General features: G+C 47.9%; 1 protein-coding gene and 1 non-coding gene across 2 annotated transcripts; one reads left to right on the forward strand and one right to left on the reverse strand.

Annotated features, from left to right (window-relative positions):
* Positions 1-700: 700 nt before the first annotated feature.
* Positions 701-19,752, forward strand: TRIM16 (tripartite motif containing 16). The gene is made up of 6 exons (XM_028089067.2): positions 701-1,201; positions 6,887-6,982; positions 11,367-11,600; positions 14,273-14,438; positions 14,907-15,002; positions 19,169-19,752. Exons 1-6 carry the CDS (start codon positions 701-703, stop codon positions 19,750-19,752), a joined length of 1,677 nt encoding a protein of 558 aa, XP_027944868.1.
* LOC148163335 (U6 spliceosomal RNA) lies at positions 17,363-17,465 on the reverse strand. Its single transcript, XR_015769389.1, has one exon. It is a non-coding gene; the product is annotated as a U6 spliceosomal RNA (small nuclear RNA).
* Positions 19,753-23,697: the final 3,945 nt, after the last annotated feature.

The raw sequence follows: 23,697 nt of genomic DNA on the forward strand, positions 1-23,697 counted from the left end.
CTGAGCCGAAGGCAGACGCTTAACCCTCTGAGCCTCCCAGGCGCCCCTGAATGGAGCTTTTATGTGGAAGGAGACACGTTCTTCCCTGATCCTCTATTCCCCCCCTGAACACCCATTTGCAAGAAGGTGGTATGGACAAAGGTCAGGGTCGGGGGCATGTATCTTCCTTTTCCCAGATGGCCCCATGTCCGGTTCTATGAGATGGGAAGGGACGAAGGGCTGCCCTATCGCTGAAGTCCTTACATTTTAGATCCCTTTAAAAAGGGCAAACAAACAAACAAAAAAATGTAGCCCGTGAAGCCCCATAAAGCAACGCAGGCTTTTTACGGCCGACCTCGGGAGTCTCGAATTCTTTCCAGAGCAGCCACGGAACCACGTGGTCTTCGGCTGAGCCTATGGGGTGCGAATGATTTCACGCAGGAATAGAAGTGTCAGGGCTGGACCCGAGCAGGGGCCTGAGCCCCTGGGGAGACGTTGTGAGCGGCGGTCCTCAGCCCGAGGAACCTAGCTGCCGGCGGGCCGTCCAAGCCCGGAGCGGAGTAATGATTAACTGAGCTTCCTCCGGGAGGGAGGGCGGAAACAGTTAAACTCCCGTGACAGCTGCAATCATTTAGGCGTGGTTTTCTAGTCTGGCTCAGGCTGCACAAGATCCTGGGCCAAGGGGCAGAGGAAGGACGGCTCCGGCGCCAGAGTCTTCCAGATGGCTGAGTTGGATCTGATGGCTCCAGGGCCACTGCCCGGGATCGCCACTCACGCTCTGGCCACTGTCAGCCCAGACTCTGGGTCGGGCAGCCCCGCCGAAGAAGAGGACACGGGCTCCCCGGGGAGCTCTCAGGGGGAGACGGAGGGACAGGGCAGCGGCTCTGCAGGGCAGGGGGGTCCTGACGGCGAGGGGGAGGCGGAGATCCTATGTGATTTCTGCCTCGGGACCGGCAGGGTGAAGGCGGTGAAGTCCTGCCTGACCTGCATGGTGAATTACTGCGAGGAGCACCTGCGGCCTCACCAGGAAAACAGCAAACTGCACAGCCACCAGCTGACCGAGCCTGTGAAGGACCGCGACCTGCGCACCTGCCCTGCCCACCGCAGCCCCCTGGTCGCCTTTTGCCGCCCCGACGGGCAGTGCATCTGCCAGGAGTGTGGCCAGGACGAGCACAAGGGCCACGCCTCGGTCTCCTTGGATGATGCCCGCAGGGACAAGGAGGCAAGTGCTGGGGTCCATCCAGGAGAGGGAGGGGAGGAGATGGCATGCCCAGGGAGAGGCTGGACCACCCCCGCAGCTCCTGGGGTTCCCCGACTTCACTTCTGTGCTCTGAGTCCTGACAAGCACTTTAGCCTTAGTACCTGCTGGCTGTCTGTCCAGGGTAGATATCTATTGCACTTGGCTTTAGAAACTGAAGTGGGTCACTCTGCTCCCACCTGTATCCGGCTGTCCCTATACTATCTCTGTGTGTGCCTCTCACCTCATTCTTGCTAGCTTCCTATCTGTCACTCCGCTTTTGGTGATGGACACGTGTTTGGGTGTGGGGTGCAAGAGTTCTGGGGCTTAGGGCAGTGATGTCTCCTTCTGGCTGGATCTGTGTGGCAATTAATGAAATGGAAGCCTTGGCAGAAACTCAAGAGAAATCAAACCTTTCGCCCATTTTTTCTCTTTTTCCCCTTTACCCCAAACGGGAGACCAGTAGAAAGTGTTCCTCTAGCGGTATCTGCAGTGAAATCCGAGAGCTTGGAAAAAAAAGCTAAGGTAGCCTAGAATTGAAAACTTACCTCCAGATACAATGTCAAGGACGGCTTAACTTTGGGAAAATAGAAGTTCCTCATCAGATAGAGGTACCAGGAGGGACTAAGAAACACCATGCTCAGAGCCTGTAATTTTATTCCCATCAGATAGGGAAACTGTTTCTAGAACAACCAGTTTTTCTTTGCCCTAAAGCAGAGAGAGCATGGGGAAGTTCTGGGGAATGGATTTAGCTCCTTTGTATTCTTTGTTTCTCATACTTTGACTTTTTGGGAGCATTTTTTTTTCCTCCTCAGTAGGGCAGTGCTGTTGACTTCTCTCCCACATTCTTTATGTTCATCCCGTCGGCAGCTCCCTATTTGCGCTGCACAGGGCGGGAGCCCCACAACTCCTCCGTCCAATGATCCTGGGCAGCAAAGGGAAGGGCTTTTTGGGAAGGGCACTGTATTCACCAGGGCCCCTCCTCCATGTCCTTTCTTAGGCACAGATTTTATCCAGTGTTAGTGGCCATTGTTCTGGAAAGCTCTGTATTCCAGATGCCAATGAGTCACCATTCCCAGCGCAGGGAGCCACTTGTCAACTGCTTCCAGGGTTTCCGGCGTCAGGGAAATGTCCTGCCAGGAAAACAATTCTCTGCCACTCATAACCAGGATGAGGCTCAGTATAATGCTCTTCCGTAACCGTGGAGAGGCTCTGTATCAACAGATGGACCGGTCAAAGGGAAAAGCTCAACAGAGTTAAGCAAAACAGTCCTCCCTGAGCATTGCCCTGTGCCAAATGCTTTCCGTGGATTTTCTCATTCAGATAACTCTCATTCCTCAGATAAATTTACTGGGTGGCAATTCTTTTTATCTTCACATTTTGCCAAACTCCAACAGACAACTAAGTCATGGGGTAAAGAATGGAAGCTTTTGGAAAGCCACCCTACACGGGGAACATGGGTGAAGGACCCTAGGATCACAAAATTATAACATTACTTTTTTTTTTTTTTGGTACCAAAATCCTGCCACACATATAGTAGAGATACTAAGACCAGCATGGATACAATATGGATTTTAAACACAGAGTAAACTGCTGCATGGCAGAGAGTTAGGGTAAATGTAATTCTGAGCAGGAAGAGTTGAGCAGAGCGTATATGGAACCCTAAATTCAGGCATCCTCGGGGAGAGCTGTGTAAGGTAAAACAAAAAACTGGGTAAGGGGCTCCAGAGCTATTTTTGGTGTTGAAAAGCAATGATGGCCACAGGTACAATCCAACAGCCCCACCGCCCAGATTTTTGGTGAGGACCCCAGTTCAATACCTCCACCCTTCTGCTCTGCCTAAGAGAGCTCTCGCCATTTCTTTCCTGTGTCCTTGTTTTCAGCTCAGAGAGCAAGTTTCCTTCGTAAGTGCAGTCACACTCTAGGTGGCTCTGCCAAATCTCAGGAGCCAAAAAGTTTCTCTCAAGGAGCCCAAGAGACCAGCCCAGAAGACACGGTGACTTGATGAGACTGCAGATGCCACCAGGATTATTGTGAAAGTTTTAATAGGCATAATGAAGGCTCCAGAAGCCTCATATCCTGGTCAGCTAGCCCCACCCTGCTGGAGTGACTCACTGAAGGTCACTTTGTGTCGTGTTAAGGGCTAATTAGTCAAGCAGGCGTGTCATTGTAAGAAAGTGTAAATGGCAGTGTCAGTCACGAGGACACAAAGCAGCTGAGATCCTGCATCAGATCCACAGAGCCACATACTTCTCAGTTAACCAAGGGAGCCCCTCCTGAAGCTTCTCTGGTCTCTAGGTATGCCAGTGGGCAGAACCTCTGGATTTTGGAAAGTGGGTGTTCTTTGATACATGTTCTATCCTGCTGGTCTACCAGATCCCGCTGGTCTACCAGATCCCGCTGGTCTACCAGATCCCGGCTCTTCCTGATGGGGACTTTTCTCTGCCCCAGGTCAGCTTCCTAAGGCCTCTTTGCTTTTAAGATCAGCTGGCCTTGCTGTGTACATGCTTGCATGCATGCAGTGCCTGATAAAACTTGGACTCCTTTGGCCATTTCCTTGTTTGTTCTGACCCTGGAAGTGCAGTGGCTCTTTTCCTGTTCTTCCTCAAGCTTATCAGACATCATCGATTCCTTCCTATGGGCTCAGTGTAAGACCGCACTGTCTGTCCTCAGGGAGCTTGGACTCTTAACGAGGAAGCCAAGGCAAGTTCCATGGCTCCCTGGAGTGCCCAAGGGCTGAGGCAACAGAACTGCTACGCGGTCCAGGAGGGAGTTGTCAGCAGGAGTGAGGGCAGGGCAGGGTTCTTGGAGGTGGGAAGATCTATCTTAGATCATGAGTCACACTACATGCAGCCTCAGCCTCAGTTCCAGAAGATTCGGGACTGGAAGCATCCTGGGGACACAGTGTTCTTGTAGAGCAGGAGCCAAGTTTCTGCAAGCTGCAGGTATTCACGCATCTCTGGGGAGCAGTTAACCAGCATTGTTCATAGCCCGTTTGCTGGTGGCCACAACACGGATGATTTGAGGGCACTCAGGAAAAGAATTTCCTCTAGAAGTGCTGAGGAATGCCTTGGACTCAGTATTACATAACTTGTTTTTTTCCTTACACATTCTACCAGGCTATATGTCTTTCAAGAGCAGGGAGCGTCCTATTTGACTGGACAGCATGTGGTAGGTTCTGACCAATTGGCTGAGGAATGAAGTCAGTCCAGGTGGAACTCTAGTCTACCAAATGCACTCTACAGAAGGGCCACTGTTGTGCAAATGGGACAACATAGGAACCTGGACCGCCTAGAATTTTCTCTCTTCTCCTTCCCTCTACTGTTCCTATTTGCATCGGTAACCCCAAGTCTGGCCCCTAAGCTCTGGGTACCACCTTCCCCTGTAGATAAAAGCAAGAACAATTATGTTAACACCTTCCTGTGCCTGATGCACCAGAGGAGAAGCTCAGTGATTTGATAGAGATCAGATGGCCAGCAATGGCAGGGCTTCATACCCCAAATACTGTGCCTTTGGCACAACACTTGTCATTACCTTGCAAAGTAGGCAGGACCCTCCATGCCCTTCAGTACAGGGCTGTCTGCATTCATTGGCACCACTCTCCTGCTTTTGTGCCAAGTCTACCCTGGCCTGAAACGTGTATAGCCGGCATCTTGGGGAACTCTAAAGCCAAAGCTTGAGTCACCCCATCATTTTCCAGGAACAGGAATAACTGGAGATACAGGTCACCTAAAGCGGCCCCACCTTTTGTGGTAATCTGGAGTGCCTTCCCTTGGGGTGACTCATTCAGAGAGGTCCCCATTTGGTACTTGAGTCCTTTTCTCCTTTTATGGCAATCTACAGGCAAGGGAGAGTGCCCCCTCCCTGGCTACTTCCTGGGAATCTCCCCATGTCCCTGGATCCTGCTGGGGCTGCCCGTGACCCTTGCCAGGGTGGGTTCGGTTGTGCCCTTCACCACCATTAAACAAGCACTTCACATTTCCCCCTTTCCCTTCCCCCCTTCCACGACTGCCCCCAAATAGGTCAGACCCTCCCTTACCCCCAAACAGGTTTCAGGGTGGGGGGTGGGGGCACAGAGCTCCCTCAGCTCCAGGTCAGCACCCCAGATCCTGAGCCAAACAAAACAAAACTAAGAAGTTACCTGCCTTCTGCGGAGTGAGCCGCCGGCCTGGGCTACCCTCACTAGGGGGCCTGGAATTCCTCCCAGGCTTCAGTGGGAAAAAGCAGAGACCATTGATGCCCTCTGAGTCCGCTTAGGGTGCAAACATGCAGCTTCCGATGCTGATATGACCTATTGAAAGCCTTTAAAGCTGTTCTCTTCTTTTTTTGCTGACTCATGCCCTTGGAGGGCCTTTGAAGGCTGCAAAGGTTTAGGCTTCATGCCTTGGCACACTTCTTGGCAGAACGTGTTAGGGAGTCTCCAAAGGGAAGGGTGAAGAAGGCAGTGGGGTCAGAGCAGGCAAACCTGAGGTTCTCCGGCAGGTACTTGCCCAGGCCGGGAGGGCCAACTCTGCCTGCCTCCGGGAGTGGTGAGTGTGTGATGCAAAGCAGCCATGGTAGTAATGTGGTTTTGGAATATAGGTGAGCTTCGATGGGGTGAGGTCCAGAGCCGATGACCAAGAAAGAATTCTTGAGATGTCTTTGGTGCAAAGATGGTGGTTTATTAAAGCACAGAGATAGGACCTGTGGGCAGAAAGAGCTGCTGCCCTGAGATCTTGAGGAGTGGTGATGGATATACTTGGGAGTTGGGGGAAGTAAGGAAAAGAGAGGTTTCAAAAGAACTTTCCCATATGCTAAAGAGGACAGGCCTGCAAGACACCTGAGGCCTCACCATTGTCAAGTTAAGGTTGTTTTGCCCTCTAGCAAGGTATTAATATTAAGATAGTTGGGAGATCCCTGGAAGAATGTCACACAGGTCCCACCTAGGAGTGGGGGGTGGGGGGGAGGTTGCAGGGTGTCAGCTTATGCTTTGTCTTCAGCTAGCCTTCTGCTCCCTCATCAGTAGCAGTAACCAAGAAGAAGGGCCCCCGTGATGGCTGACATTGGTAGAGTGCACACAGTGTTCCAGCTGCTGGAGCAAGTTTGCATTAACACACGCTATCTCATTCAGTCCTCACAAAAACCCCATGGGTTGGGTGCTTTGGTTATCCCCATTTCACAGGTGAAGAAATGGAAGTCTGGAGACGTTAAGTAGATTTTTCCAAAGGATCAGCTACTAAGTAGAAAAACTGGGGTCCCCACCCTTGGCTCCAGCTTGTTAGGTTATTTTGGGGGCAGACTGGCTGGGTTGGACTCCACTGTTGAACTATGTGATCTTGATTAGGTGGCTTGATTGTTATCATCTGTGAAATGGGGATAACGGTACTTAGCTAACCTGGGTGTGGTCAGGGTGATAGGAGGTAATCCATCTAAATGCTGGAAGGGACGACCAGCGCGCCGCCGACCAGCGCGCTGCACAACTCGTGGTATATTCAGCGGATCATGCTGAGTTCAGCCCCAGGAGGTGTTGGCACACAGCTGACCCTTTGTGTCCATTTAGAGCCCTCCAGGTGGCTTCTGAGGCAACTCCCAAGGTCAAATTCTCCTTTCCATGCAAGAAGAGCAGATAGCGCCATCACTCCTGGGGACATTCTGTGCGCACTCCTTAACGCCATTCTTCCCTCTTCTTAGGCTGAGCTTCGGGACACCCGGTTAGAGCTGGAGCGGAAACTCAGGTTGAACGAAAACGCCATCGCCAGGCTCCAAGCCAATCACAAATCCGTTTTGGTAAGGCTGCTCTGGGTCACCTGCTGTGCACCAGCACACCTGAGCTGCTGCTTCAGGCTCAGCCAGGCCCATCTGGGGTTGTGGGACACGGGGTCACAGGCCCAGCCTCCGTGTCCATGGGCTCCTTGGGGTTTCTTGGCAAATGAGAACTGTAGGTAGAGATATGAGCCTAACCCTAACCACAACAGGGTGGCCTCACATCGCTATCAGGTCTTGCTATGAAATTTTGCTGTGAAAATGGCAAGTGATTTACTTTTTAATGGTACAGAGTAGGAGCAAGATCTGTCCTGTAATAACAGCATTCTTGTTTTTACATTTGCATATGCTTTTTTGGCCAGGGAAAAGGCGTGTGTGGGGGAGTAGAGGGGGCATCTAGCTAGAAATCTAGGAATCATGCAGAGTTTGGGCTTCTGTCATAGGAGGGTGTTTTGCACGTGAGTGTCACCAGCCCTGCGTCCTGGCAGCCAGAAAAAAGAGTGGAGAACTGCTTGATTAGTGGATGGTAACTTGATAAAGCCACTGGTATGCCAGGCTACTTGGTTTTAGTCTCTCTGGTTTATGGCTACTTTCCATATAAACTCTTAAGTAGACCCAAACAGTTCCACAAATACTTCTCATTAGTGGAAAGCCAAACCATCACCAAAAAAAGAATGCAAAACACCTAAGCTATGGTAGTGAGTCAGCAGGAGCATCTTTGCATACCATGAATGATTCTTTCCAACCATTCATCCATCCACCCTTCCTTCCTTGCTTCCTTCCTTCCTTCCATCCATCCATCTTTCCATCCATCCATCCATCCACCAATCCATCCATCTTTCCTTCCATCCATCCATCCATCTTTCCATTCACCCACATATCCATCCATCTTTCCATCCATCCATCCATCCATCCATCCATCCATCTTTCCATTCACCCACCCATCCATCCATCTTTCCATCCATCCATCCATCCACCAATCCATCCATCTTTCCTTCCATCCATCCATCCATCTTTCCATTCACCCACATATCCATCCATCTTTCCATCCATCCATCCATCCATCCATCCATCCATCCATCTTTCCATTCACCCACCCATCCATCCATCTTTCCATCCATCCATCCATCCATCCATATCTGATATATGTATCCATTTCAACTTAATTTCCTCCTTCTTAATGTTTGCAACTAACTAGGTTTGAAAGATCAACACCTCTTTTGCACCCACATCATCTTATGAAAAGAAGAAAAATAGTTGTCCCCCTTAAAGTCTTATAAACCTTCAGAGATTGTTGATTTCTAGGCTCAAGATAATCTAGAGAACCACATGGAGCATTCTACCTCTTTTCAAGCCCTTTATTTTTCAGACACTGTGATCCCTACTCAGCTTTTCTCATAATTGTGTGGTAACTTGGGGAAGTAGTTATCACAATAGCCAACATGTACAAGGGATATGAACACACAGAGAGATGACAAGACTTGTCTGGGGCTCCCGGATTGATGAAACAGGAACCTGGGATTGTTGTTCCCTCAACCTAAGAAACTCAGGACATTGGGCGCCTGGGTGGCTCAGTTGGTTAAGCGACCGCCTTTGGCTCGGGTCATGATCCCGGAGTCCCAGGATCGAGTCCCGCATCGGGCTCCCTGCTCAGCGAGGAGCCTGCTTCTCCCTCTGACCCTCCCCCCTCTCATGTGCTCTCTTTCATTCTCACTCTCTCAAATAAATAAATAAATAAATCTTTAAAACAAACAAACAAACAAAAAAAGAAACTCAGGACATTCACAGGCATGTGCACCATCCTCAATCTCTTTAAACCATTAACTTCGATACCTTGAAATCCTTGGGGCCCCTCCCCTCTTTAGTCTTTATTTGTCATTATTTGGGGGAGGAAATAATATCCTTTGCGTATTCCATTTACATGCAAGGAACAAGTATTTCTCCATGAAACAGTTTAGGCACGAGAGGTCACATTTGAAAGTGGAAGCGTCAACCCACCAGCATCAGTTGAAGCCTCCTTCCATCACCCTTCTTCATGAGGGCCTTGGTGAAAGACAGGGGATCTGGACCCTGAAGTCTCTCTTTAGACTCCTGCTTCTCAGCCTCATGGTATTGCGCTTCTATGAGAAACTTGTGATTGCAGGACCCATGTCAGCAAGAAACTCTCAGGGCATTTTGAAGAACAAGATTTATCACTCAAAGGTCCTGGAGGGCACAGAACACTGCTCAAGGGCCACAGAGCCATACTGCAAGGTCACGGATAGAGAGGGAGGGAGAAAGTACAGACCTGGGGTCTGCCTTTATTGGGGTTGAAGGTAGGTGTCTAGGTTTTTATGGGCACATTCTTAGTTGGCTTATTTAAAGCATAAGGGCAGGAATTCGGGCTCGGGAAGAAGCAGGATCACTCCAGGGGTCAGATATCTAGATCCCCCAGGGAATTCTGAAAGAGGGAGCTTCCTGAGTGGGGGTGGCCCCATTCCTTATCTGACTGTGTTGCTTCTGGCTGTCACACAGCCGGCAATATGTTTATTCCAGATGGATGTCTTTGGAAATGGATGCTTCAGGGATGACAAATGTCATGTGGGGCACTTACATGACAGGTGCTGTTCTCCATGGGCTCTTCTGGGTCTGGGCTTGAGGAATTTGGGGAATATCTCCCATCTTCTTCTTACTTAGTCCCCATTACCAGCTCATTTATTTCCAGTTCTGTTCAGCTGACCCAACCTCACGGAAGCCAACAGGTGATGGGGCAGTTGGCATGAAAATGACAGTGTAGAGAGTCTCTACCCATCTCCCCGCCCCCAGTAAAGATGCCCCTTGCTTCGTTTCCCCCACTCCTTCCTCCTCTGCCAGCAGATCAAAGACTGGGCCACCACTAGGCATTCTTGTGGGCTTGCATTCCTGGGCCCTGGCTGAGCGGTGTCCCCAGCCAAGCAAAGGTCCTGCTACCAGGAGTCGTCATTTCTTCCTATCCCCCTCTAAACCTTAAAGCTTTCACATATCCTGGGCCCAGAGTGCCATCCTTTCTGAGTCCTTTCCTTTCCAGGCCCCCCTTATTCTCCTCCTTCCCTCCCCATCTTTCCTGCCAGGGAACAGAGGTGCCCTAGCAGCCTCAGCCTCTGAGGTACCTGGTATTTGGGATCCTTGTGGATGCCCAGGGCTGGCCCTTGCTCTTGGAAGGAGGATCAGAAAACAGCATCTAGAGGGGTTGCTCGAATTGCTCTCAGATGGGATCGGTGTGGGTGGGGACAATGGGGGAGACTGAGGCAGGCAGAGAACAAACTCTGGTCTGTGGGATGAGGTGAAGGGAGTGTGAGCAAAGGAAAGTGTGTCCAAGATGGTTAGATGAAATTTAAACTGGAAGTATCCAAGGGAACTGTCAGCACCAGTCCTTGAGACCTACCAAAGGACAGAGGAAAACATTTACACTGGGATTGATGTTATAAACATGATACTGACTGAAGGCAGGTATAAAGGATGTTTGTCCTGTGAAAGGGCAAAGTACACATGCACACGCATAAAATGGCATCATGCAAACCCTTAGGGTTTATCACCCGAACTTTGCTTTCTATTTTATTTGGACAACACATTCCTCCTGCACAGGTTTGTGGGTCCTGCCACGCTCAGGGGCCGTGGCCACCTACCCACACCCTAAAACATTTTGTGCCTGGTAGAGACACCGTATAATTTGCTTTCAGTTCTGATGGACTTGGTGGGCAGTTTAACCTGATGTGATGAAATGCCAAGACAGCGAATTCATGCTACCAATTTGTGCAAAGAAGCCAAATTATTAATGTCCCGCAAGAAAGACAGCTATCGAGTGTACTGAATACATGCATTTCCCTGGTAGGAGAATTGATTTCAGACACTTGAATCGTAACCCCAGACTGTCAGAGCTGCCAATGGTCTCAGAAATGTATGAGAGATGAAGATGATGATGGCGAATAAGTAAACTCGCCCTGGAGAGTAAATCCTTTTTTTTTTTTTTTTCAGGATCCCAGGATTTGTATGAGAATAAAATGTACCTTTAGATTTTATCTATCTATCTATCTATCTATCTATCTATCTATCTATCTATCTATCTATCTATCTATTTGAGAGAGAAGGTGGGGGAGGGAGGGCATCGGTTGGAGGAGGGGCATTCAGGGAGGGAGAAGCAGACTCCCCGCTGAGCAGGGAACCCGATGCCATGTGATGCGGGGCTCTGTCCCAGGACCCTGAGATCATGACCTGAGCTGAAGGCAGACGCTTAACCGACTGAGCCACCCAGGCACCCCAAAATCTTCCTTTTATGATAGAAAATTGCTCCCTAACTTACGGGTTCCTCGGGTTTACAGTGCTGTGTGCTGAGCTTCGAGAATGTTGTATGCCTCGCTAACCTTTTCTTCACTGCCCCCTCCCTCACCAGCTGTCGGTGTCAGAGGTGAAGGTGGTGGCTGAGGAGCAGTTTGGGGAGCTGCTTGCTGCCATGAGGAAGGCCCAGGCCGATGTGATGCTCTTCCTGGAGGAGAAGGAGCAAGCTGCTCTGAGCCAGGCCAACGGCATCAAGACGCACCTGGAGCATAGGAGCGCACAGATGGAGAAGAGCAGGCAGGAGCTGGAGAGGATTGCTGCCATCAGCAACACCGTCCTGTTCCTGGAGGTGAGGGGGTGGGGGTGGGGAGTGAGGGGGGGGTGCAGGGGCAGAGGCAGAGGCATCCGGGCCAGGAGTCAGGGAGCACCCTCCCTTGGCTAGGCCTGTGGCAGATGTGGGGAATGTGGGAATGGAACTGCTCTTCGATAAATGGGGTGCACGGGGAGCCATGGGGACAGACAGAAGCACGTTTTAGCAGAATATAGGAATACTGGAGGGGAAGGCCAGACTTTCCAGAGTGGGAGGTTGGAACCGGGTTATGGGAGGTAAGTCATGTCCAAAGAGAGAGAACAGCCTATGCGCAGCTAGAGACGTTTCAGAAAGCACTATTTGGGGAATAAGGCGCCTTCACCAGGATGGGGCGTGGGCTGCCGGGCACTTCGGGCTGGAGGTGACGAAGTCACAGACGGATGCCAGTGGAGGGTTTCGGGTGGGGGAGTGAGGAGCTGAGGTCAGTGTGCCTGGCAGGGGTGAGGCTGGAGACCTCTTGCCTTTCAGAGAGGGCTGTGTGTAGCTGGTTGATGGAGAAGGCCCCTCGGCAGAGACCTTTCATTACAGGGCAAGTCAGTATACACTAAGCCACATGCCATTAGGGCCAGATCTGAAGGATATGTGATCTTGCAGGGATCGGGTGTAAATCCTGTCATCCCAGATCTGTCACTAGATAGCTGGGTAGTAATTAACCAAGGCACTTAAACGTTCTGGGCTCAAATTCCTCATTTATCAGACGATCACGTCGGAGTCAATAGCTTTCTTTCTTTTTTCTTTTTCTTTCCTTTTCTTTTCTTTCTTTTCTTTCTTTCTTTCTTTCTTTCTTTCTTTCTTTCTTTCTTTCTTTCTTTCTTTCTTTCTTTCTTTCTTTCTTTCTTTCTTTCTTTCTTTCTTTCCTTCCTTCCTTCCTTCCTTCCTTCCTTCCTTCCTTCCTTCCTTCTTTCTTTTAAAGATTATTTGTTTGAGAGAGAGAGAGCATGGGCTGGGGGGGGAGGGGCAGAGGGAGAGGGAGAAGCAGGCTCCCCGCTGAGCAGGGTGCCCAACACGCAGGACTTGATCCCAGGACCCCAGGATCGTGACCTGAGCCGAAGGCAGACACTTAGCTGACCGAGCCACCCAGGTGCCCCGAGAGTCAATAACTTTCAAGGCTCCTTCAGCTCTAATATCCCTAAATACAAATAATTTTTTTTGTTTTCACCTTTGAAAAAGTTCCCCTCTAGTTACAACAAACATAAATGTTTATTATGAAAAAACACTTGCAAAACGAGGGAAAGATGAAGGAAAACTATCATCCATACTCCTACCACCCCAAACAACCATAGGTACCCCTTTAATGAGAGAAAGAGAAGCAGGCAGAGAATGACAGACAAAAATACAAGAATGTCCCTCTTTCTGTCAGTTCCCTTGCTTTTCAATATCAAAACAAAGAAAATGTGAATAAATACTTGGCTTTCCACATCATGAATTTCCCCAAAGAGGACATAGATAATTTTTCTTTTTTCTTTTCTCCTTTTAGGACTTTAACTTAAAAACTTTAATATGTATAAAACATATTTTTCTATAAGATAACTTATTCACATAGAAAGATAACTTCTCCAAGTTGTGAGCCAGTTGAAATGACAACATGTATTAAATAACTAATTTTTCCCCCCACTGATTTAAAATACCACTTTTCTCAGGTATGGCGTGAAATCTATATGCAGTGTTAAAATGTTTATCTATCAACTCCCTGGGTTGGCCTTTTTCTTCTCTTCCATTAATCTGCCTAACCATTTTGGTACAATTTTCTTTCCGTTGCTAAGTTTTTGGCTCTATCTGGTCTGCCCTGCAATGTTCCAGCTGAGTTTGGATTTTGATACTGTGTTGCATCTGAAAGCAACCTTTCCTGATCACTGCCTTGTTTTGAAGCTTAAGCAACTTCATATGATTATCTACCTGAAAGCACTTTTCAAACTCTAAAGCACAGTGTAACAATTGGCAAAGTCAGCATTCCTGTCTGAGGGTCTGTTCATGGGTCTTCTAGTGCTGCGCCTGTTCCTCCACTCCTCTCTTCCTTATGTGTCTTGTGTTTAAATTCTAAAAAAGAGGGGTGCCTGGGTGGCTCGGTCGGTTAAGTGCCTGCCTTCGACTCAGGGTGTGATCCCAGGGTCCTGGGATAGAGCCCTGTGTTGGGCTCCCTGCTTAGCAGGGAGTCTGCTTCTACCTCTCCCTCTTCCTCTTCCCCCGCTCATGCTCTCTCTCTCTCTCTCAAAGACATAAATAAAATCTTTTTAAAAAATTCTAAAAAAGAAAAAAAAGTCCCGAAGGAATGAAAGTAGCAGGAATGTTACTGTTGCTATTTGGACTGTTGGCATACAATGTGTTCTTGTTCTTGGGTCTCTTGATTTTGATTTTGATTTTTTAATTTTAATTTTTGTGTGTGTCTCTTGATTTTTATTTATTTTTATTTTTTTATGTTTATTTTTTGTATGTGTCTTTTGATTTTTAAAAGCCCACTGTAAAAAAAAAAAGTAATAATAATACTTCCTGTGTTGCTAGGTCTTGAGCCAGTCATGTTACATATGCTTGCTTTGTGAAGGGCACATCACCATTAACCCATTTTACAGATGCAGGAAGCGAGGTAATGAGAGTAGTCCAGTTTCAGAAATTCAGAAATGAAGGCAAGTTCTGCCATGTTTCCTTTCCTGTAGGAGTACTGCAAGTTTAAGAACACTGAGGACAGTGCCTTCCCTAGTGTTTACATCGGACTCAAGGACAAGCTCTCGGGCATCCGCAGGGTCATCACAGACTCCACGGTGCACTTAATCCAGTTGCTGCAGAACTACAAGGAGAAGCTCCAGGATTTCTCCAAGGAAGGTGAGGAAAACTGTCTGGGCCATGGGCTATGGAATGTGTGTTTCTCAGGGTGTGAGAGAGCTAAGGGAGGGAGGGCAAAATCAGGGGGAATGGCTCATCTTCAAAGCCGTCCTTTGGCCAGACAGGTGGCTAATGGACACTTACCTTGATGATTTGATTCTATGATTGAGACCCAGAGAAGTTGAGTTAGTTACATCCTGCCATTGGCTCGAATTTCTCTGACTAGTTTCCGAGGCTGCTAATGCCTGTACTTTGAAGTGAGATCCAAGTCAGCTTGGGATCATTCTCCGGCGTGCTTTGTTTCACCCATGGAGAAATCATGCATTGAGCATGATTCTCTCTGACGGGACTAGAGTCCAGCCCTTTCTTCCCCCAGGGAGACCAGGGAAGAGTGGCTGGAAAGTCCTGCTTCTTAGTTTCTCCTGACCACCTGGACAGGTATGCATTCGTAACTCTCTGATTTTCTAGAGGAGTATGATATCAGCACTCAAGTGTCTACTGTTGTCGAGCGCAAGTATTGGACCTCAAAACCCGCGCCCAGCACCAGGCAACAGTTCCTCCAGTGTAAGTTGCAAACAGCTTCCTTTACCCACTTACTGATGTCAGTGTAATGCTCACTGGAACAAGATCACCATCTTTCCTTAAGTTTCAGGCTCTTGCAACCTCAGGTCTCTCCCTAAATGGGATATTTACAATTTTTTTTTTTTTTTTTTTACCTTTCATGTTTGACACAATTTCAAACTTACAAAGACATTGAAAAAATAGGGACAGAATTCTTGTATACCTTTCATCCGACTTCTTTGAATGCTAACACTTTTCGGTACATCGTCCAAAACCAGGAAATGAACATCTCTTCACTGCTATTAACGCGTCTATAGAATTATCCAAGTGTTTCTCCAAGCGTGCCAACCAGTGTCCTTTTTCTGGCCCCAAGTCTGATCCAGGATCACAGATGTTTCCCTGCCTCCTTAGTCTCCTCCCGTCTGGGTCCGGTCCCTTAGTCTGTCTTTCATGAGCTTGGCACTTGGGAAGCTCCTGGCTAGTTACCAGATGACTTCCTTTTAAGTCTGGCTTGGCCAGAATTATGTAACCTGTTGCCCTGTCATTATGTGGCACTGACCCGGTCTGTTAGCATGTTTTAAAACACCGTGTTTTCGATCAGTCCGTAACCGGCCCACATGCTTCCATCTTCTAGGATGAGGCAGGACTGCAGCTATGCAGTTGAGGCTCCTTTTTATGACATTTGGCGGGTTAATCTTTTTGGAACATGCCGTTGAATCCTGTTACTGCTTGTTTTCTGGGGGTGACCACTGGCTGGCTAACTGCTGGAGCCCCTTTTTCTCCAGTTTTTACGTGGAGCCTCAGGTTCCGAGGACGGTATCCTGTTTTTGCCCCGGCTCCTGCTTTTTCTCAGGACCTCTTCACTTACACATGGTTTCCTTTATTTATTCTTTCCTGCTTCCTGACAGAAGCACATTTGTATTTTTATAAACAGATTAATACAGGAAACCAAACACCCTTTCTTCTTGACATTAAGATAAAAATGAAATATATTCTATTATAACCTATCTTCTTTGGCATGACAGAGGTCTTTTTTCATACCTGTTATTAACTTTGTCTCTTTGGGTTATTGTTATGAACTTTGAGCTTTTTATAGAATCAGATTGTTTGGGGCGCCTGGGTGGCTCAATTGTTGAGCGTCTGCCTTCGGCTCGGGTCATGGTCCCGGGGTCCTGGGATCGAGCCCCGCATCGGGCTCCCTGCTCAGCGGGAGGCCTGCTTCTCCCTCTCCCGCTCCCCCTGCTTGTGTTCCCTCTCTCACTGTGTCTCTCTCTGGCAAATTAAAAAAAAATAATCTTAGAATCCGATTGTTTGACCTGTCGAAATTGCCGATTTAACCTGTGGGAGCCTCTCTTTCTCTTTTAAAGCTTTTTTTTTTTTTAACTAGATTTATGTATTTATTTTAGAGAGAGAGTGGAGGAAGGGGCAGAAAGCGAGGGAGAGAGAGAGTCCTAAGCAGACTTCCTGCTGAGCACAGAGCCTGATGTGTGGCCAATTCCAGGACCCTGAGATCACGACCTGAGCCAAAAACAAGTTGGCCGCTCGGAACCGACTGAGCTACCCAGGCACCCCCACCACTCTTTCTCATTTAGACATTGACGTTCTGCCCTTGAAATTCTGAAAAATATTGTTGCTTTCTGGTGCCAACAGAATATTCCAAACCCACTCTGATTTTCTTGTCCCAAGACATAGAGTCACCTCCTTGCCAAGAAGTCCTGGGTCCCCTTAGATGAGAATATTATTGTTCAACATCTGGATGCTAAGGATTGCCAAAGGAGTTGGTCAGTAAAAGTCTGCTACTGATGCTGTTGGGAACTTTTAGAAACATAGAGCTGCAGACAGTTTTAAAAATATGCCTTTTTTGGGGTGCCTACGTGGCTCAGTCGTTCAGGCGTCTGACTCTTGATTTTTGTCTTGGGTCATGATCTCTCAGGATCATGAGATCGAGCCCTGCATCAGGCTCCCCAATTGGTGGGGAGTCTGCTTCTCTTTCTCTCCCTCTCCCTCTGCCCCTACACACCCTCGTGCCCACTCTCTCTCTCTCTAAAATAAATAAATAAATCTTTAAAAAAATATGCCTTTTTAAGACAGTTTTTTGAGATATTATTGACAGATAACTTTGTACAGTGTAATGATTTGACATCTGCATATATTGTGAAATGATCGACACAGTAAGTCTGGTTAGCATCCTCTGTCCTCACATAGTTACAAAATTCTTTTTTCTTATGATGAAAACTTTTGAGCTCTCCTCTCTTAGCAACTTTCAAATATGCAACACAGTATTGTTAACTATAATCACCACGCTGCACATGACATCCCCTGGACTTCTCTTATAGCTGGAACTTTGTACCTTTGACTGCCTTAGAAATACGGAATGCTTCACGAATTCGCATGTCACCTGTGTATATGGACGTGCTAATTTCTGTATCATTCCCATTTTAGTATAGATGCTGCCAAAGTGAGCACCTATATGCCTTTTTGTGGTCCTCGGTTCACATTCATTTTTCCTTTTTTTTATTTATTTGTTTTGAGACAGAGATCTGGGGGAGAGGCAGATGGAGAGGGAGAGAGAGAGAATCTCAGGCAGATTCCGTGCAGAGCCTGATAGAGGGCTCGAGCTCGATCTCACTACCCCGAGGCCATGACCCGAGCCAAAATCGAGTCGGACCGTCAACCGACTGAGCCACTCAGGCGCTCCTTCATTTTTCCTTTTAACTTCTTAGATTGTCGTGTCCTTTTTTTTCCTTCTGCAGTGGTCTCATTGACTACTAAGAATTTCCCTTACAAAAAAAAAAAAGAATATTCCTTACCTAGACACAAAGGAGTTTGGAAAACTCTGGGTTAATCTAAAATAATTTTTTATATTAATGGATTTTAAATAGGCTCAGATATGCTAATTCATTTGGGAGATAAACACTGAACAACCTCTCTGAGCTAGAAGCCCAGGATCGAGTCCCATGTGAAATGTGGATTATAGATTAGAAGGAAGACAGGCACAAAACAAACAAATAAATAGATTATACACATTGTGTGGAGTACCATGACGCTTAAGAAGCCAGAAGGCTCTGAGAGAAAGTGGTGGAAAGTCACAGAGGGCCTTTTTGAGGACATGAACCCTTAGCTGCAATTTGAAAGGATCAGGAGGAATCCCCCAGGCTCAGGTTAGGGCGATGATCATGTCACAGGGGGATTGGCCCTGCAGTGGGCTCAGTGTTGCATGCTTCTGAGGCCAGGATGGCCGGACCATGGCCATCAAGGGCCAGAGGGCAGGAGACAAAGCTGGAGACATGGGCAAGGGCCAGTCATGCCTGGCTGTGCAGGCTAGGGTGAGGGGTCACTGCTTTATTCTGTGGCCAAGAGGCACCATCTAAGGTCTTGAAGCTGGGGTGACATGATTTCCCTTAGCCTACACCCTGAAACATGCTCCACGGCTCTGTGGTGGACAAGGGATGGAAGGGGGTCAAGATAGAGCAGCGTGGCCAGCAAGGAGCCTGTTGTATGATTCTGGACTAGATTGGGGGGTGAAGCAGTGGATGGGACAGAAGTGGGGTCTCCTGGGCTTGGAGCTCTCTGTGCGTATGTGTGTGTGTGCGTGGGGGGCGGGTGGTGAGGACGGGAGCGAAGAAATTTCCAAAATAACTTTAGTGTGACTCCAGCAACTGGGTGCCTGGAGGTGCCATTATTTTTTCCTTCCCTGGGATTGAGAAGAGAACATGTTTGAGGGAATGGTTGAGAGTTTACCACGCTATCTATATATTGGTCAAATTAAAAAAAAAAAAAATAGAAAGACTCAAGCGTGGGTATGTTAGTGCCTATTTCCACAAGCCCTTGCCAACACCGAGAAAAATAGTGCCCAGCTTTCAGTACGTATTTGCCGAATGAATGAATGACCGATCAGTCAGTTTTATTTCTTGATTCCATTCCGCAAATCACACAGTCAATGCCAAGCAATTGGAACTTCAGAAAGGAAGGAAGCAGAGTGACTTGTGTTCTCTGTTCTCCGGTTTTCGCTCACCTCTTTTCTGGGGGGAACAGCGGCTTGGGGTAAACAGAGAAGAGGAGAGAGAAGTTTTCTTATACCTGGGAGGCAGGCTGAGTTCGAAGAGTTCTGTCCAGAGCAGCTGTCCATTCCTGACCTGCCTCCCCGCCCTTCCTCCGTATCCCCTCAGATGCGTGTGACATCTCCTTTGACCCGGACACGGCTCACAGGTATCTCCGGCTGCAGGAGGACAATCGCAAGGTCACCAACACCACGCCCTGGGAGCATCCCTACCCGGACCTCCCCAGCAGGTTTGTGCACTGGCGGCAGGTGCTGTCCGCACAGAGCCTATACCTGCACAGGTACTACTTCGAGGTAGAGATCTCCGGGGCAGGCACCTATGTTGGCCTGACCTGCAAAGGCATCGACCGGAAAGGGGAGGAGCGCAATGGTTGCATTTCTGGAAACAACTTCTCCTGGAGCCTCCACTGGAACGGGAAGGAGTTCACAGCCTGGCACAGTGACACGGAAACCCTGCTCAAAGCCAGCCCTTTCCGGAGGCTGGGGATCTACGTGGACTTTCTGGGGGGGATCCTCTCCTTCTATGGGGTAGAGCCCGATGCCATGGCTCTGATTCACAAGTTTGAGTGCAAGTTTTCAGAGCCCGTCTACCCTGCCTTCTGGCTTTCCAAGAAGGAAAATGCCATCCGGATCATGGATCTGGGAGAGGAGCCTGAGAAGTCAATGGCAACTTCTGCTGAGGCTGCTCCCTAGACCCCAGACTCTTGCTGACCACAGAGACAGGGCAGAAGCCTGCAGCTTAAGGGGGCCCTGGGGATGGAAATGTCTGCCACTGGTAGCTGGCTTTAGGAGTCACGTGGGTCCCTGCACATGGAGAGAGGTCTCTGGCTTTTTCCTTTTGCTCCCTGCTGTGCTGTTCTCTGTTAGAGCGTGCCCTAGGCACCTACACCCCATTTCTCATCTTCTAGTGATATTCTCCTGTCTGCTCAGGTGAATGTCGGAGCAATCAAAAAGATGGCAGAGTAATCAGAATCAATGGCAAGCTCTATTTTACATTGCCTACCCCCAGACACTGTTCTGGATGCTGTGTGGCCGTTGACTCCACCTTCACAGCAGCCCCCTGTGGGTAGAGGCTCCTATCATCCTCATTTTGCAGATGGGGAACCTCTGTTCCCGGGTGTGTGTGTGTGTGTGTGTGTGTGTGTGTGTGTGTGTGTATGTGTATGTCAGTGAACTTGCTCAAAGTCATTGCGCTCACACGGCGAGCAAGTAGCAGAGCTGGGATTGGAACCTGGGCAGGCCAATGCGGAGATTGTAACCACCACACCATGCTGCCCTCCTCATTCCATCATGGGTACTGTGGGTAAGGGAATAAGCTACATGATGAACTCCTCAGCATGGACATCCAATGTCTTAAACCCTCAGTGTCTTTGCACCCACTCCGTCTGGCTGGGTCATGCAGCTGAGACCTCCCTACCTCAACAGCAGCTCATCTGCTTTTTGGATAGTAAAAATGATAAGAAATGTCTTTCCAGAGTCCGAGTCTTAGTCCTCATGACCTCTGAGGGGGTGTCTCAGCTCGAGATGTGGACTTGTCTGATTTCTCATTCAGAGGACAGTCCTTCAAATATTTGGAGGCAGTTCTCATACACATCCCCCAGGGAAGTAGTCTGGTTTTCATGCTCCATTTCCCACTTTTCTTCATCACTGCTGGGTCTTTTCCTATGAACTGTGTCAGGCAAGCCTCTCTTCCTCTTTAATAGCTGTTGGTCCTTTCTCAAGAGTCCATTTCTTTACGTCGCTTGTCTTGTTTCCAGAGACCCTGTCCTCTATTTGTATCCAAGGATTTATACAGTGTAGGATTTGAATTTTTTATCAGATTTTTTTAAATTTGAATTTTGTTAAGTTTTTTTTTACTTGAATTTAAAATTTCATTGCATCATTGCTGCCCGCTAAGATACTTTTGATTCATGATTCTGCATCCAACAGATGAGCACTCCTTCCTAGCCTGGTGTCACCTACAGAGTTGGTAAACTTTTCTTCTGAAGTGTTAATCTTGTTGATACATATTGATTAGGGGAGGGCCAAGTATGGACTCTGGCAGCCCCCAGTCATACCTTTTGGGTTTAGTTATGTAATAAGTTACATATTATAAGTTGGTAAACCTGTACATTAATATAGCCCACTTTTAACCCTTTATTCACCAGACACCAGGAAGAACTTTTCCAAAGGCAGAAATCAAGACATGTCTGCCTTTCCTTGCTCTGCCTGTCTCACAATGCTCTCAAAAGAGAAAATGAGATCAGCTTGGCCTGCCTTGTTTTTACTGAACCGCTGTGGGTTAATTGGTGCTGGCTGCTTTATTTTCTAAATGCTCACCAATTGCTCCATTAAGCTATTTTAGGATTCCTTTGCCGTGAGTTAACATCAAGGTGATGAGTGTGCTGTTTCCAGAACCTACCTTATTTTTCTTTTTAAAAATTAAGACAGTTTCATGTGTCCCCATCCTCTACCACTTTTCCTAATTTCTTGAAGATTACTGCCTGGCTTTTGGTCACATTGGTCAACAGTGTCAGTGTCGTGAGATGTAATTTGTTTAGGTCAGAATGCCTGAGCCCTTGGGAGTCTCCTTAGCTGACTTGAACTTCATTTCCCTGCTAGCTCCTTTTGTTTATTCAGTTTCAGTGTCAACACTTCCTTTCTTGATAGAAAAGATCAAAGCAAAATTGAGAGTTAGAAACATCTACTTTCTGCCCGTCATTACTTCCATTGATGGGCATATCTTTTTTCTTATTCTTGGTCCTCAAACTGGAATTGCCTAAAATGAACAAATTAAAAAAAAATAAAACAAGAGAACAAAGGCCTATTTTATATTTGTCATTTCCCCCAAGCTGTGTGTGTGTGCGCGCGCGCCACCCTTCTGTATTTACCTACATTTATTTCCTCTTCCATTGTGTAGGTGCATTTGGAAAAAAATCTGAACTCATCAGGAGCTCCTTCTGGTGCGTGATTGTTTTGTTGCATTACTAGACCACTTGTGATTGTAGAGTCAGAACGTAATTTTAGCCACGATGTAATTCATTCTTGTCTCAACCTTTTTTTTTTTTTTAAAGATTTTGTTTATTTATTTGACAGAGAGAGACAAAGCGGGAGAAGGAACACAAACAGGGGGAGTGGGAGAGGGAGAAGCAGGCTTCCCGCTGAGCAGGGAGCCCGATACGGGACTCGATCCCAGGACCCTGGGATCATGATCTGAGCTGAAGGCAGACGCTTAACGACTGAGCCACCCAGGCGCCCCTTGCCTCAACCTTTTGAAGTTCAAGTGCGTAAGGCATTCTTTTCCAGGAATGTTATGGAACCTGAGTAAATTCCCACGTCCTCCCAAGATTCATGATGGAAGGAGGAGATAGGAATTTTGGCCCAGTCGTGGAGCCCTATTTCTCTAACCTGGTTCAGCATGTTTTTTGGAATGACTGTCCTCAAATCAAATTGATTCAACACATGTGGCATTTACAACATGCAAGCCACTATGCTAGGCACTAAGATACAGTGACCCAGAACATAACTAGCTGTATCTTTTGATCACAAGAAGTTGATTTATATTTTTATTTTACTTATTATTATTATTATTTTTTAGAGAGAATGCGGGGGGAGAGGGGCAGAGGGGGAAGGAGAGAGAGAATCTTAAGCAGGCAGGCTTCATGCTTGATGCTGAGCCCATCGTGGGGCTCAGTCTCACGACCCTGAGATTATGACCTGAGCCGAAATCAAGAGTTGGATGCTTAACTGACTGAGCCACCCAGGAGCCCCAAGAAATTGACTTAAATTTAAGTGAAAAGTAATAGAATATGAAGAACTGAATAAGGGTCTACTATTCAAGGAGCACTTGGCTGGCTCAGTTGGTAGAGCATGTGACTCTTGATCTCAGGGTTGTGAGTTCAAGCCCCACGTTGGGTGTAGAGATTTCTTAAAAATAAAATCTTTTTGGGGGCGCCTGGGTGCCTCAGTCGTTATGCATCTGCCTTCGGCTCAGGTCGTGATCCCAGGGTCCTGGGATCGAGTCCCGCATCGGGCTCCCTGCTCAGCTGGAAGCCTGCTTCTCCTTCTCCCACTCCCCCTGCTTGTGTTCCCTTCTTGCTGTATCTCTCTCTGTCAAATAAATTAAAAAATCTTAAAAAAAAAAATAAAAAAGGAACCTACTCTTCATGACAGTAACAGACAAGGCGGTATGGAATGCATCCCTCAATTCCATGTCTGATGTACTGCCTCTAATTTAATGTCTTCTGGGGCCGTCTTGAATTTTGTATTGTGTCGTTGACTGACCATCTACCTGATTGCTCCCCATCTCTACAACCAACTGCCCCAATTTTGGGGCTCACCACTCCAGCCCCATTAGCCAAAGACAGAAATGGAAGAAATGGTAGCATGCACATTTCCTGCTGCTTCTAGCTCCCTCAGACTTGAGCTCGACTCCCCTCCCTCTGCACCCACAACATGGTGGTGGCGGTAGGGGAGGAGGCCTTGCAGGGAGAGTCACTATATCGTGTGCACCTGATACGCACACGCAGGGCACATACTGTGTATGGCTCAGGTAGAGGGACTAGTCGTCCAGACTTTGCTGGGACATGCTTCATCTTTATTAGTCTTGTTGAGAAAATCCAGTCTCCCTGGAGGGAGGAGGCCAGGTACTAGAAAAGA

The sequence above is a fragment of the Eumetopias jubatus genome, unplaced genomic scaffold, assembly GCF_037043125.1.
Source record: "Eumetopias jubatus isolate StellerSeaLion01/CBP00866 unplaced genomic scaffold, mEumJub1_p1.0 scaffold_10, whole genome shotgun sequence".
Classification (NCBI taxonomy): Eukaryota; Metazoa; Chordata; class Mammalia; order Carnivora; family Otariidae; genus Eumetopias; species Eumetopias jubatus.

Excerpts from the sequence above, each read along its gene's own strand:
- TRIM16 (XM_028089067.2), top strand. The coding sequence starts at position 701 with ATGGCTGAGTTGGATCTGATGGCTCCAGGGCCACTGCCCGGGATCGCC. Across the intron at positions 14,439-14,906 it reads CCAGGATTTCTCCAAGGAAG|AGGAGTATGATATCAGCACT; the intron begins GTGAGGAAAACT and ends CTGATTTTCTAG. Across the intron at positions 15,003-19,168 it reads CAGGCAACAGTTCCTCCAGT|ATGCGTGTGACATCTCCTTT; the intron begins GTAAGTTGCAAA and ends GTATCCCCTCAG.